This window comes from Takifugu flavidus, chromosome 19, assembly GCF_003711565.1.
Source record: "Takifugu flavidus isolate HTHZ2018 chromosome 19, ASM371156v2, whole genome shotgun sequence".
NCBI lineage: Eukaryota > Metazoa > Chordata > Actinopteri > Tetraodontiformes > Tetraodontidae > Takifugu > Takifugu flavidus.
The window spans coordinates 7,139,859-7,154,610 of record NC_079538.1 but is presented as its reverse complement, the minus strand read 5'-3'; the positions used below and the strand labels follow the sequence as shown (position 1 = coordinate 7,154,610).

The following is a 14,752-nucleotide window of genomic DNA, read 5'->3' as shown; positions in this document are numbered from 1 at the left end:
ATAAACCTCACCAGGGCCCACACTGCTGGGAAGAAAACTGATCACTTTCTCCCCAACATAGTCAATCGATCTACTGTATGTGGTTGAAAATCTGTCAGCAAGATCCAGAGTTACCAGAGAACACCTGCACTGGTACCACTGGGATCATTGGTACTGGTGATCCAGGTGGGAAGGGCGCACTTGCTGATAAATGATCCAGAACACAGGCAAAGTGAATGTTTTAAACAGAGAAGACAAAGACGCACTGCCGAAGCAACACACACATGTTGTAAAAACTTTATTTAGAACAAAACATAGCCATATAACATGTAGTGTGTTTAATCTATTTTACATACCTCAGGAGATGTGACACAGTTCTGCTAGGGTACGGTTCATCGTGATTGGAATCATTAAAATCATCACCAACATCAACATTAGTCTACAGTCAGTGGAGGTTATAGTAGTGTTGTTCAGTCTCACAAGTTTTACAGGATAGCATAGAAAACACGACACAATGCAGTGAGGGACCAGTGCTAGAAGGCCAGTGGAAAAACCAACAGATACAAGTTTTGTAACTCGCCGTTGCGGGCGGATAGCTTCAGCAGGCCACAGACCCATTGTGGTACAGTAATTGTAACATCTTTTTTCCCCCCTGTCTGCATCTCATTGTTGATCACGATCGACTGAACAGAGTTAACCACAAAACCCAAACTGTGTCTGTGAGTCTGAGGTAGCAAGGCAATCATGGCTTTCTGATTTCCACATATACCTCTTTAAAAAAATATTCTACATGACCATGACGGGCAAGTTGTAAAACCAATATTCAAAACAACTCAAGATTTAAACCTTTATTTGTTTGTTCCTTTCTTTATACACAATCCCAGTTTTAATTTCTGTCTTCCACGTGTGGAATGACAAACAGTATAGGCACAGGAGGGGTTTACAGTTACAAGGGTGATACTGAATTGATCCAATCTGCCTGCATATCAATGCTTTAAAGGGGAACTCAACATTAAACATGCTTTAAGACAGTGTGCATGATGGTACCTCAATTGGAAAAAGTGCAAGATTCCCAAACATGGAAAAAGTTGCTAATTTGCCATTTTAGTTTGATTCCCAGTGAAAGTTGGAATTAAAGAAATAATGCTATACAAAGCCCGTGTCTATGTACTCTATCTGCATATCGAAACAATTCAGGTACAATCTAGAGAGCAAAAAATATACAATTTGCATAGTACAAGACAATGTGGGAGAATTGGTGATGTCGTCGGGTCCTCTTTGGAATTTCTGAATAGGGGGAAACTGCTGGGGAATGATCCTGTCGCTTCTCGCACCCTTAGAGGTGCTCACCTGCGGCCTCTCCCCTCACATCACCTGCATCATACAGAACACAGGTTACCTTCAACAGCTGTGGTATTGTCTGAGCGTTGGCATGTTTTTTATGTCAACAACTATGGCGGAATCCCTGAAAAGCTCTCTCCACTATAGACAACAGCTACTTGATTGGTTTTTGACAGGTTTTTGATCTGGGAAAATCACAACACGACACAGGAAAGACAACAACAGAAGTGGAAGGTGGATGCCGACTGTCCTCCTTTACTGTCCTCTGAAATAAGTGATCTATAGACACATCATAGGGTCCATGTGTGGTGTTTACCGACAGCTCCGATGAAAGGCTTCAGCTGCAAAGCCTGGAAAATACGCACTAAAATCTCCTCCCCCTCCGACAAAGCCTCCTAATGAGCCCAGTTGTGGCGCAGATCCCACTGGAGATTTGCCCTGCAACTAACTCTACACTGGCGGCATCAGCCATCTTGTTACTGAGGCAACCGTGCTGAAAGGACTGTATCTGTCTCAAAAGTTTGTTTCCTGTTTGTGAGAACAAATCGATCCTGTGCGAATTATCTGGGACAAAAGCGCTGATGGCAGATCTACAGAACCCACACGGAGGAGATCTTACCTGTGGTCTGGATGAGAGACTTGAGGCTGAGGAGGACAAAGAAACAGCAAGTTAACGCTCGACTTCCTCCTCACTTTCATAAATTCCATTAGATTAGAAGACTCTGGGTATTTTACCCGTACTCACAAACACGCTTGGCTGCTCCGTATAAATGCTAATAATGGCAGATTAGAGCTATAGATCCGACCTTTAACTGAATCCCTCGAAGGAGTTCTTACTTACAATGAAAAGTTCTATTTGAACCCAGAGATGGATGTTCTTTCAAATTCTTCTACAGAGGGTCATAACCACATGAAACTAGCAAAACTGAAACGGACTAAAGGCTCCGTTTATTCAGTTAAAATCACATTTAAATCTAAACTGCAAGGAAGAGTTCACGGGCCCCAACAAATTATGAATGACCGTGTGATGGAGGAAGAGATAGATGTGTCAAAAAGGAGAGGAGACATTTAGAATGTGGCTGATTGGCCTGGTTGTAATTGTAGATTTTATTGATTGTGTCTGGGAAGTGCCACGGTGTCACTGTCCCTCCCCCCCTGCCTCAATCATCCAGTTCATTTGATTTACTGTCATGGCCATAAAAGCCTCAGCAAGCTGGAGAGGAAAGCAATAACATAAAAAACCCTCATAATGTAGGCTATTGAACCCATTAAGCATTAATCCAATTAACTGGAACAATAGTAATAAGCAGATTACAGGTGAAACGATCAGGGACAACGGCGCCTCGAAAAGTAATACCCATTAAAAAATAAACACGTCTATACTCCTCACAGACTAATTCACATGGACACTGGTCAGGCAGATCAGTATGATGTAAACTGATATTAATTGATATCAATTACACACATACAGAAGTGAAATAAAGGTGGGTACAAACTATCTGGCCACCTGCCACACTGTCCTTGAGATGAAGTAGGAATCTGACAGTGCGTGAGAGGAAGAGGAGGAGGAGGAGGAGGAGAGGTGGGAAACTTACGACTGCATGCAGGGAAGGAGTTGTTAATCTGCTCCATTACATCAGCCAGGTCAGAGCTGCTGTTGTGGGAGTCTAGCAGCTCGTCTGGAAACACACACAAACACACACACGGGTTTTCTTTCTGCAGACAAACTCTAATCTGGTGCCGCGCTGTGGTGAGAACCCATTTGTAGAGAAGTGGTCCTATTTGACCACTGTTGCGCCGCCTAGGCCAGAGCAAACGCAGGGATTTACATTCATGTATGCAACACTTCTGAACGTTCGGAGCCCCACCTGAGGTTTCAGCGAGCAGCCTTCCGTCATGAACGGTGGGGGAAGAAACTCCATTTACCCTCGAATCCATGTCCGGCTGAGACCCGCACGCAGAGGAGGAAGCAGAAATGAAAAACTCCATCATTAAAGCATAATTATTCCACTTGGCATCCACTTGACAACTTGGAAATTAATCATGCCTCACAGCACAGACAAGGGGATTTCAGAGCACCGCCAGAAAAGAAGTTGTTTTTTTGGGCCTGGAACAAATTTCATAACCTCTGGAGAACACATCGAATTTGAAAAGTCAGATGTTCGGAGCACACAGTCCTGTTGTTGAGGACAACAGTAGAATGTCAGCCGTTTTTTCTCTGAGGTGTCCTGGCAGTGACAGATAATCCCGTCGTTACTGCACTATCAGATTAGAGGGGTTTAGGACTGGATGGCTGATGATTTGTAAAACCATGTTCTGATAGACGGGGGCAGATATTTGCAATATAGTAACAATTACAGGATTATCCCAGATTGTCGTTGCCCAGGTCACCCCTGCTGCTTCAGGGACAGCGAAGGTTTGGGATGACTCTGGAGAAAAGCCACTGATGGCAGCCATTACCGTCACAAGGGCCTGGATTTTGTCATTCTGCACCTCAGCAATGACGCAGATGGCTGATGGAAAGACAAGCTGACACGGCCTCATGACCCTGGAGAATGAAATGGCCTGGGGCTTGTTTGTGCACAGATTTTGTTTTTGCAGGCTGACATTTGCACACAGGCAAAGATTAGATCCACATTTGCCCAGACTGCTATGGACACGAGCTCCTTCTGCTACCCCATCAGCATTCAGATATAAATATCACCACGTTTCTATTACGACATATCCATCTCCTCATCTACATTTGCTGGGACGTATCAAAACATGTCTGGAAACATTTCACTGTGAAGCCTCTTAATTATTATAATAGTCAAACAATAAGTTGGCTTCTTCACCTTTGAGGTGCCCTAAGAGTTCATTAAGAGCAGCAGCCCCCCCCCCCGTCCTGCACAGAGCCGATACCTGCCCTCCTGTTTATAGAGAGGCTTGCTGAGACCGCTGTGTGTTTGGCTTAAGGGGTCGTGAATTTATCACTTCAATCAATCCAAGCCAAGCGTGCAATTAGGAAGGAAGTAAACAAATCTGAGGGACTGGAAATGGATGCTGGGGTCTGGTTGGATGGAATGGGAATGGCGTGATTAGGGTCGTTTGAGCATCGACCAGCTGATTTTGGTGTAACACGAGCAGCAGAGGGAGGAAAAAGGGACATGTCAGTGTGTTCCATAAAATGGGCAAAAAGGACACGTAAATCTATACTGATGATTTATGTGAATGCCTGGGAAATGTTGAGTATGTTGAGGAGTTCTTTATGAGCATCCAACTCTCAGATGAAGGTTTTGTTTTAATGAGGTGCACTGAAGCGGCGCGGCCACCTGATATGAGCGAGGCTGTGAACTGTGATTACCGCCCCTCTGCTCCCAAACAACAGCCCAATTTATGGAAGGAATAAACTTCAAATCATGACCGTGCGCGGACTGTGCTCCAGAGGCGGCGGAAGACTATTACTCATCAGGAAGAAATCCATTCATTTTATTTGGGTTTTTTGAGGAAAACCGGGGTCAAACATCATCTATCAAACAACACATATTGTCTGAGGGCGCTCCCTTATTTAAGAGATTGACAGGTTTTATCCGTACAAAACGTTCAGATCTCAAATAGAGCATTGTAAAACTGTTCTGGGGACTGAAAATTTATTCCAGTGAAGCTTAAAATACTGTTTGAACAGTAGATAGCGGTCTCTATGATGAAATAAAGATGTTAGAACGATGCCAACCGGTTCTTTAAATGGATAATCTGCTAACGATTTAAGATTAATTCAGTACAACCCTGAACTGAGAGATTTTGTAGCTACCTGAATTAGCTGCTACCTGAAAGAGGAACGTGGGGCCCATAAAAAATGAAACCAGACTAACACTGTATTTTACTCATCACTCCTATTAATTAGAATCTCAGATGGCTTCAGTCGCACTCTGCAGCGATGCCATAAACTGTTGGAATAAAGACAGAGCACCGCTGTTGCTTCGTCACAGCAGACTCGCACAATCCCCGTGGAAAACATGTTTTCTTAATTCTGCTGGGGGCTAAAGGAAAACCCATCTTTCATTCTGGAAGCGCATTCTTCACTGTGACAGTTGGGACATGGCTGAGACAAACCTATTCTGCAACTGCAAGTGCCAATATCCACAGCAACAACACGGCAAACACGCCTCATTTCTGTAACGTGAGACTGTAAATAGGTTCTGACTGACCTGCCTACAGGATCAGAAGTGTTACCTGGTGCAGGAGCTGGCGTAGGCGATGGAGCTGAGACTCCAGCTGTTTGTTGTGTTCCTCCAGTATGTGCATGCGGGCCTCCAGGCGGCCTTTGTGTTGCCGCAACAGTTTGGCCTCGGCTAACAGATCAGCCTCGTCGGGATGGCTGAAGGAAGTTTCCGACTCCCACTGGCCTTCCGGGGGGGCTCCTCGCTGGCCGTGCTGCTCCTGTAGCTGCTCATATTCCCTCTGGAGATTCCTGGGAAACCAGAAGATGAAAGAACACGTCACACCCAAAGGTGGTCATAATTCACCTCCAGAAAGAAGCAAAAATGAACCCAAACACTCGTTTATGTTGTTTTCGACTAACTTCTCTGTGTCTACCGTACCTCTGCTCCTCCTCCAGACGGGCGATGATCCGCTCCAGCTCGCCCCGTTCCTCCCTCTCTACGGCCTGGAGGATCTGCGCAGGGCTCTGTGGCTGACTGCAGGGGGAGCTCTCCCCTCCCAGGGTCTGACAGTACTGAAGGATGAGGGTGTGCTCGTCATCCCTGTGGGGGTGCAGAGAGCAGCGGTGAGCGATGAGTCCCAACATCTTGCAAACATCAGGTCAGTGAAGGATGGAGGCATTCGTCACCATTTCATTGCTGATCAACTCAACGAAGAAAGATTTTTTATTTTCTTCACTAAATCTCTATATAATAGTCGGAAATATTAAACTGTACTTACAACACTTCTCGATACTTTTCTATTTATTGCAACAATACCTCTAAATCTGAAAGATCCAGTCCAAATATTAGCTCTTATTAATGTCTTTAGATCCTGTCCCCTCTTCTGAATAACAACATAATCTTGAATATTTGATCAGTTATGGAGGGGAAACACCAGGGACTGTGCCACCTATCGACCAGCCATCTTTTATTTAAATTATCTCCTTTACAGCATTAATTAATCATGAAATAATCTGTCTGTGACAAAAAAACAAAACAAATTAAAGGACTAAATTATTCATGTTATTCTTGTCTTAAAACAAAGCAGAGATTTGAAACATCCTATTTATTGACCTGAAGCCAGCAGTGTGTTATTGTCTGACTTATTTGTTCCATTGCAGCAAATACAGACAAAGGTCCAGTTTCTGTAAATATAGCTGCAGCATCTGCAGAGAGGATTTTAAAGATAGACGTCGATGTGTGCGACTTCTGCTCCGCTACAGCAAATGTATGTGTGTATGAGTCAATGTCCAGTGTGACGCAGACAAAGATATAGTATAGAGGGAGGGAAAAAGAAAATAGCTGCAGGTGCATACGGTTGTATGTGTGTGAGTGTGTGTGTGAGAGTGTTTGTCCATTCCAGTGATCTGACAGGAAGTGGCAGGTCTTAGCAAACCACTTCTGCTGCATTCCTTCAATAAAACAAAACAAGTTCACTTTCAACGCCACGCTAGAGAAGAGAAGAAAATAAACCAATAAATAAATAATAAGGCTGGCAGCACTGTGGGATCTTTGGACCGCTGAATGTCGGTCAAAAATCTTCTTCAGAAATGCGTAACTTGCCTCTCAGAGCAACATTTTATCAACAACGCAACGTGCACCAATGTGAGTCAGAGTTATTGTGGTTTCCTCTAAACCTTATAAACACACTTACTGTTTTTTACAGCCAGACAATAATGGAATAATTTTCCACTTTAATGGAGAACAAGCTGGCATTCTTGACATTTCAAGATCTATTCAGCATTCAAAAAGGATTTGAGTTCAGAGAGGAAAAAGGGGTGTTTTTTTGCCTCAGCGATGACATTTTGAAAGGACAGTAATTCACAGGTCCAGACAATTTTGACAGAGTACAATCTAAAGACCACGTCCTCAACGGCCTCCTACAACTGTTAATGGGCGAGCCTTACACGTAACAGTCCCAGTACCGGCTCAGCTGACTGTGTAATCCCTCAAACTTTGCACAGCAGGCCAGATCTTGTTCACTGAACATTCATTGTTCATTGTTCTTGAACATTGTTCTCTGTAAAATCCTTTTTTTCCTCCATTGTCCAGTGTGTTTTCCTTTAATTGGCCAGTATCAGCACTGGTTTTCTCAGCCAACAGGACACACAGATGGTGGTGATGTTGACACAGGTGTCCTGCAGGTGGAATTAAACAGAGCTGTCAGTGAAGACGGCGTCATTAAAAGCAGACCCACTGATGTCCCCGAGCTCAAATGGCATCAGCCATTTAACTTCTTTTCCGATATCTCATTAGAGTCTGTGTGCTGTGAAGGCAGCGCTGAACATCATTGGCTGAAACTTTGGATAAAATATTTGCAAAGAACAGATTGTTAAGTTTCCTGACACACTGGCTTTTTTTTGTCATTTCTGAATCCACAGCTGAACTTATACTCAGCTGGGCAATACAATTATTATCTGTTTTTAAAGATAAATATGCTTTTTAGCATTATAAACTTGGATTAACCAACATGATTTATCACTGGTACACAAAAGTGTATGTTGCCGAGATTCATTATTTTATTTCTGATGATTTATGTCCAACTGTAAGCTATTATGAGGCTGACAGAGATGGAAAGTTTACTTTTACACAGTCACATTGCAATAATACACAAATTATTCTTGTAAATATGCATATGCTGTGACACAAGAGACACATTTGGCGGCTGTTATCTGCAGGAATTAGGAGACAAGAGTCCAACCCAGAGGAGAGGCCAGCACTGACAGCCCCCAAACAAGACAAAGCTGCAGGATATTACAATTGGCAAAGGGATCCCAGAGGACAGAAAGACGGAGATCATTGTGTGGAAAATGGGGAGCACTGTGGGTAGAGCCGGCTTTCAGACCACCTGGTCTGCTATACTGAGGGGAAGAGGAAGCGCAGTGAAAGGACCGAGGACATTCAGTGCAGTAAAGACACAGATAACAATGCAGAGAGCATCAGTGTGGGAAAAGAATTTAAATGTGAATAATGAGGATGAATGCGGTGGCGTTTAGTTGCCATGAATCTCAAATATTAGCTGTGTGCTGAATGAGGGTGAGCATGGACGCAGCTGAGGGGATGTTTATGCTTTTTACCCAATAACAGCCTGGAGACCTGAAGCCTGGGTAACACATTACAAGGGGGGCAGCTCTATTCCAAGTGAACTGTCCAGAATGAGCTCAGAGATGGGTGGGATGGAAACAGTTGAAAGAAACACAAGGAAGGCTTTTACTTCCCTGCTGTTACAAACCTTGATTTTATGGGACTTACTCAAAGTTACTGTAAGCCATAATGTCCAGGAGGGTCTTTCCATAATTAAGTATTCAAAAAGAGTATTTTACCTCTGTGCTTGGGGCTCAATTTCAAGGTTGCCTGGGCAGAGTGGTAGAACATGATTAGAATACGACAATGAAGAATGAAAAGAGAAGCGAAAGAGCGGAGGAAATTAAGACAGACAGGGATGGTAATACAGTTATAAAGGGTAAATTATCAAAAAGATGAGAAAAGGCGACAGCACTGAGGGAGTGCCTAGAAATTCTGAGATAAAACAAAAGACAAAGGCAGAAAAAAAAGGAGGGGGGGCTTTTTCATTGATGCAATGGGGGTCAAAAAAGGCAAAAACAACAACTCAGTAATTAAGGATTCCTTTCAAGGCAAAAACAGCACAGAAAACAACCACTAGAGCCACAACAACACACAACACACATCACTCTGGAGCTTACACACACACACACACACACACACACACACACACACAAGCAAGCAAATGCCAATTATTGATATCAGTGCACCGCTGGCACTGAACACAAAGCTCTGTATGATCAGAAACTACAAGCCAAAAGGTAAACAGGCGTGTAATTGTCAAACACACTCATCCATGTTACAATAAACAGGTTTCCAGAAAGACTCATTCTACAATCATATCCAGCATGAAGGAAAAAGAAATGTGTGTGTGAGTGTGTGTGTGTGTGTGTGTGAGACGACTGACAGTCGGAGTGAAGTGATTGACAAAGATGCTCGGGCAAAGTAGGCTAAAGGCAGGTGGAAAAAATAAATCTTAAGAGAGCAAAGACAGCCAGCCAGCAGCACAAAGAATGGAGAGAAGGAAACATCAGGAGCGGTGCAGCTGAGCGAGAGAGGAAATAACAGAGAGAGAGGAAATAACAGTGAAAACTTCTTGCCATTAATAGCATTTAAGTGAACCCAATTACTCTTATATTGATGTGGGTTAATTGTGTTCCAGACTGAGCTGTCCTGTACAAGATGTGCAGAGGAGATGCAGCATCTGATGTAGATTCACTGTGTCCTTCGTTTTTGCAACAAATCCGAATGCAGATTTTGCAGTAATGACCCTGATGTTGGCGTGAAAGCACAATAACTATGATTATGTTCCAAAAGTACCCTGGTGGGTGTTTTTATCCAACTGCAGTTGGGCCCATTAACCGTCATCAAACCATCATCTTCCTCACCTCGTTAGTGCACCGCATTTTGGTGAGAGCTGTTTCGGGAGCGCCAGCCTCTGCTCAAATAACAAACACCAAAGGGTAAAGTGGATTGGAAATAATACGTGTCTCTCGCATTATGAACGCCATGAGGGGGATAATAAATCCACTTCTGTTTCCAGCGTTTTCTGTCTTCCCATCCTTTATTTCAATTCACCCCCAATGATCAGCAGAGATGCAGAGAAAGCTTTTGGGAGGCTTCATTAAACAGGCTCTCCTCGGCTAAAGGAAGAGTTGATGCGGAGGTTGCGTCAGCCAGGGAGATAACCTACATCAGGATGAACCCTGAAGCTTCCTGTCATCTCCACGAGCATTTGCTCATGTGACCTTTTCACTGTTGTGTTGGGGGGGAAACACTCATTTTAAAAGTTTTCTCCTTAAAAACATATTTCCTGTTTACTCCCCAGGTATGCGTTGTTCAGGGTCTGTAATGACTCAAAAGTCAAAAGAGAATGTCAGGCTTTAGTCACCGGCATTCTGTTCTTCAAGGTAGAACGTCGGTCTGGAGATCTGGACTCTTAAACAACTGTTGGTGAGCTCGGTGGAAGAAGTGCTTGGGGACAAGGACGGGGGCAAAAAAACCAATTCCGAGCTCTAGCAGGCTGACAATCCTTTGTGGCATCTGCCATCAAATCAGAGAAAGCTTGGGGTGCTTTTTGAGGGCCAAAGTGTCCTGTGAGAGCTTCGCCAAATAAAATCCAATCAGTTCGCCCACCAGTTCAAGGAACATGCATGCTAAAGCCCCCCAAGGCTGAGATACCACCATCACAAGAATGACAGAGGCAGAGGGATGCCAAAAACACGAGGGTGCCAGCTGAAACGGTGGCAGGCAAAGAGGCATGAAATGATCTGCACATTCTGAGTATCTGTTACATTCTGAAGCAGAAATTAATTTCACACATCCATAAACACACGCACCTTACTCTCAAATCTCATAATCTGGGACATCTTGAGATCTGTGTCTACACATTTTATCTCTACAGGATTTGGAAAGAAGACGAAAGAAAAAAAAATGCGGCTGATGTGCTCTTGAGGATGTCTGAACCAGCTCATTCCCATGATTGGGTTCTTTGTTAGGAGACAGACCAATGTGACCTCCGTCAGGAATGTCCTTCGGACCACATGATGCTTGCTGCACACATGAACAGGCAAATGCTCAGTTTTGTCATTGTTTTGTAATTCGTTCCCATTCAAGGAGAGCCTTGGTGCTAGGTGGTTGTTGTCGCTGACCCTGAAACCAAACACTCCAATTCAATCACGGTGGGCAATCCAATCCATCACAGTCCCCTTATCTGACCATATTCAACCACATCCATTGTCTCCCCTGCACATTCCCCCTCCTTTTCTTCGGATTTTGAGCCACTGATGAGTGGAAAGTGTAGACTATCACTGTGATGAGGATGTTAGTGGTCCGAACTGAGAAGCATCTGCAAGAAAAAGCCCTGTAGAAGGAGTCAGTAATGACTTACATGCTGCCCGTGGCAGAGCTGCTGTCGGTGGGCAGAGAGCCGTTGGAGCGTTCCATCTGGGCCAACCTGAGGGTGGGAAAGAAAAACCCTTCACTTGTGATTTAAACCGCCCAGAAAATGGACTTCAGTGGAAACAAACAAGGAGCTTGACGCTTGATTTGGTTTGGCTTCCACATATTCATTGAGATCGACCACGTTCTAAATTTAGAACAAAGCCAAAAGAATCAGGGTTGCCAAGCAACTTTAACAAATGTTGCACACAGACAAATCTAAATCAGGCTCATACAGAACATCCAGTTGAGGAGATTTGAAAAAAAAAAGTAGTAAAAATCCACTGGTGGTAGATCACGTGCACGTGCTAATCTAGAAGCTCGGCTATCTTCTGAAATGTCAGCATCTGCACTGGGCTAAAAAGGGGCCTGTGTCCGAATGATAAAAAAAACGCTGCCAGAAACAGTGAGCGGAGGTTAATGATGTGTGACCGGCAGAAGGCGTCTGGTCGGACGGAGCAGCACCGCCCGACAAGACCCTTTAAGATTAAAGCTTTGTGCGCGGCTCCGCTCCGACACGTGTAACCCGCATCCTCGTCAGGGAAGATAAGCTTCGGACTGATTAGGCATTCATTAAAAGGGCACGCTGGAGTTTGCGCACGTGTGGGATCTCCACGTTTCCACTTATCACAAAATCAAACGTGACAGATTTCCAACATCAATATGGCAGCGACATTAGCTTCCTGAAGCGGGTAATGATTAACTGCGGGCCACACTCTGTGTCCACGGGCGTGCAGATGTTGGTGGCTGGATGATTTAAAATGGAAATGCTGCTGCTCTGATCTCAGCTGGGGATCTAAAGTGTCTGCAGCTGAGGGGGCCGGCTTTAGCTTTACATCATTATTGTAATTACCAACATTTTCCGCCATCTATTACCAACTGCAGCATTCATTAATGATGAATAATAAAGATGTGCAAAAACAGTGGTAAATTACTCATCTCGCAATGAAGCATTCCACCTTTAAATATGCACCATTTACACCAGGTCATCAATATAGGCAGGACGTGGTGCGTGTGAGAGGCCGAGATAATGGCTGAAGAATTGGAGGCATACCTGCTGGCATACTGCTCTATCCTGGAGTGGGTGTCATCATGAGAGAGCTGAGGTGACTGGGACAGCCTGGAAATGAATGAATTAATGAGATGAATGAGATTCCGCATGCTCACGCAGCCCGTTTGGGTCGCAGGATTCACAAGATTCTCCTGCACGTGCGCATTCGCAACCTAAAGAACCCTCTAGAAAGAGAAATGCAAATCCGAATATCCGAGAGAGAGAAACTAGAAATCGGGATGATCTAAAAAAAAAAGAGCTGGATTATTTGGACAGCCACTGCTGGGGTGAGCAACTAGTCACTAGGTGGAATTTTAGATGTTAGAAGGTGCAGATGAAGAGTGATTTGGGCTTGCGTGTTCAGCCAGTGAATCAGGCAAACAGGCAGGCAGGCAACATGCAGGGGGGTCATGACTATGTTGGGGTAGGGTGAGCCGGGACCGGAGGAGGTTAAACTGCGTTCAGTGTGAGGGCGAGACGACGCCGGTGGCATTGATACTCACTCATACTGCTCCGGACACATGCTGATGAGGGTGACAGGACTGTAAGAGAATTGAAGGGAAGGACGGAGGGGGGGGGTTAAGGTACCATATAACACTGAATGTCAACTCGGACTAAACGCTGCAGGTGCAGGAAGGGAAAGGGAAGACAGTTTCCAACAGCTCAGTGGCTGAATTCACCAAAGAGTGAAGGCCATTACATGGTCACAAAAATATTTACTCTTTGTGGTAACGTAGGTGGGCGATGACAACAAATACCTGCTTAGAAAAAAGACTGACAGATGAAGTATGGAGGTTTGGAAAGCATTTAAATGGTCAAGAAATGGACTGATTTTTGTCAGCTAAAAACAATAAGAACATCTTTATTCTAGCTATTTAAATGTGAAATGAAAGATGATCTTTTTTCTTATTTATTATAGACATAACAAAAGCCTGCACAGGATGCATCTCCTAGATTGTCAATTATTTGTGTTGTAGTGGATGGAACTCCTGTTTAGGGAGGTAGAAGAGAATATTAAAGGCATCTGTTTTCCACTCTCTGATTACTGCAGCTATTTTTAGAAAGGCAAAAGATAAACTGCTTTTTTGGAAACAAATTGAACACCCTCTTATCTACAAAAAAACAGAGGACTGTGTTTTCGCAGAGACGTCTGGCAGCAGACTGGCAAGATAACGGTCCCCACACTTTAGGAAAATTCACTTGCACTTGATGCATGGTGGTCACACCCGTGTAGCTGCTGGAAGGTGGGGGAAATCGGATCCAGAAGGGGAAAAATGCACCAAATGGTGGGAAAAGGAAATAACAGACTCAGCAGGAGAGATAGGTGTTATATTCAGCTGCTGCTGCCACATTTTTTTAGATGCCCTTGCTGACTTCTCTGTCTCTTCAATGCCAGTTATCAGCGTTGCCAAAAACAACAGAAAACAACACGTCCACGGAAACCGACACATTATGATTTGACACACAGTGACGTGCGAAAAAGCAGCATATTTTTGAGACAAACCTAACTTAAAATAGAGAAATAAGTGTGGGTAAAAGCAGGTAAAGCAGAAGGAAGACCTTGGGAGTGTTTAAGGTTTGATAATTGGAGCTTCTGTAATGAGCTGGTTAAGCGGAGCGGTTTGTTGTGCCTGCTGAAGTATGGATGAACGTGCTGAGGTTCTTCCAATGTTCTCCTTTCATCTAAAAATGTGATGTTATTCTAACAAGGTTTGAAAAGATCCCAGCCTACAGAGGGTAACGTAACAGGTAAGCATTTTCACCAAAACTCCCTTATGACTTTTATTTTGAGAAAAAGTTGGTTGAAGTGAAGCTAGTCCGGCCAGGTCAGAGAGCATCCTTTTAAATTCGATTTTTCTCTTTCCTGTATTCTTGAGAGGAAGAAAAAGCAAAACAACAAAAAAAGACCATACTAATTATAAAATCCACCTACAAGGCCATTATCTGTGGGGATTAATGGAGCAGAAACTCGTGCTTTACCAAGTAGGAAAAAAAAAATCACTTAAGTGGGAATCCATTAGCCTGCCTCCTATATTAATAACAAAATAGCTATGACAGATCGAAAATCCTTTCTGTCGTGAAATGAAACAAAAATGCAGTGGGAGGTGTGAGTAGGCGGTGTTCTGTGCACTCAAGGTGCAAAAATAAAAAAAAGTGGGAGGTATTTAAAAAAAAGTGAAACGCTACAACAGGAGTG

General features: G+C 43.9%; 1 protein-coding gene across 9 annotated transcripts in view; it reads right to left on the bottom strand.

Moving 5' to 3' along the window:
* Positions 1-262: 262 nt before the first annotated feature.
* utrn (utrophin) overlaps positions 263-14,752 on the bottom strand; it is a 104,686-nt gene continuing 90,196 nt past the window's right edge. For 6 of the 9 annotated variants that reach the window (XM_057017576.1, XM_057017577.1, XM_057017574.1 and 3 more), the window contains 9 exons: positions 13,059-13,097; positions 12,559-12,624; positions 11,455-11,520; positions 5,901-6,062; positions 5,533-5,770; positions 3,189-3,264; positions 2,916-2,999; positions 1,940-1,965; positions 263-1,353 (listed from right to left, as the gene is read on the bottom strand). In XM_057017576.1, coding sequence (XP_056873556.1) covers positions 1,345-1,353; positions 1,940-1,965; positions 2,916-2,999; positions 3,189-3,264; positions 5,533-5,770; positions 5,901-6,062; positions 11,455-11,520; positions 12,559-12,624; positions 13,059-13,097 — 766 coding nt within the window. In that variant the 3' untranslated portion in view covers positions 263-1,344. The remainder of the gene's footprint in view (positions 1,354-1,939; positions 1,966-2,915; positions 3,000-3,188; positions 3,265-5,532; positions 5,771-5,900; positions 6,063-11,454; positions 11,521-12,558; positions 12,625-13,058; positions 13,098-14,752) is intronic. The other 3 variants (XM_057017578.1, XM_057017579.1, XM_057017581.1) reach the window with 2 other exon arrangements.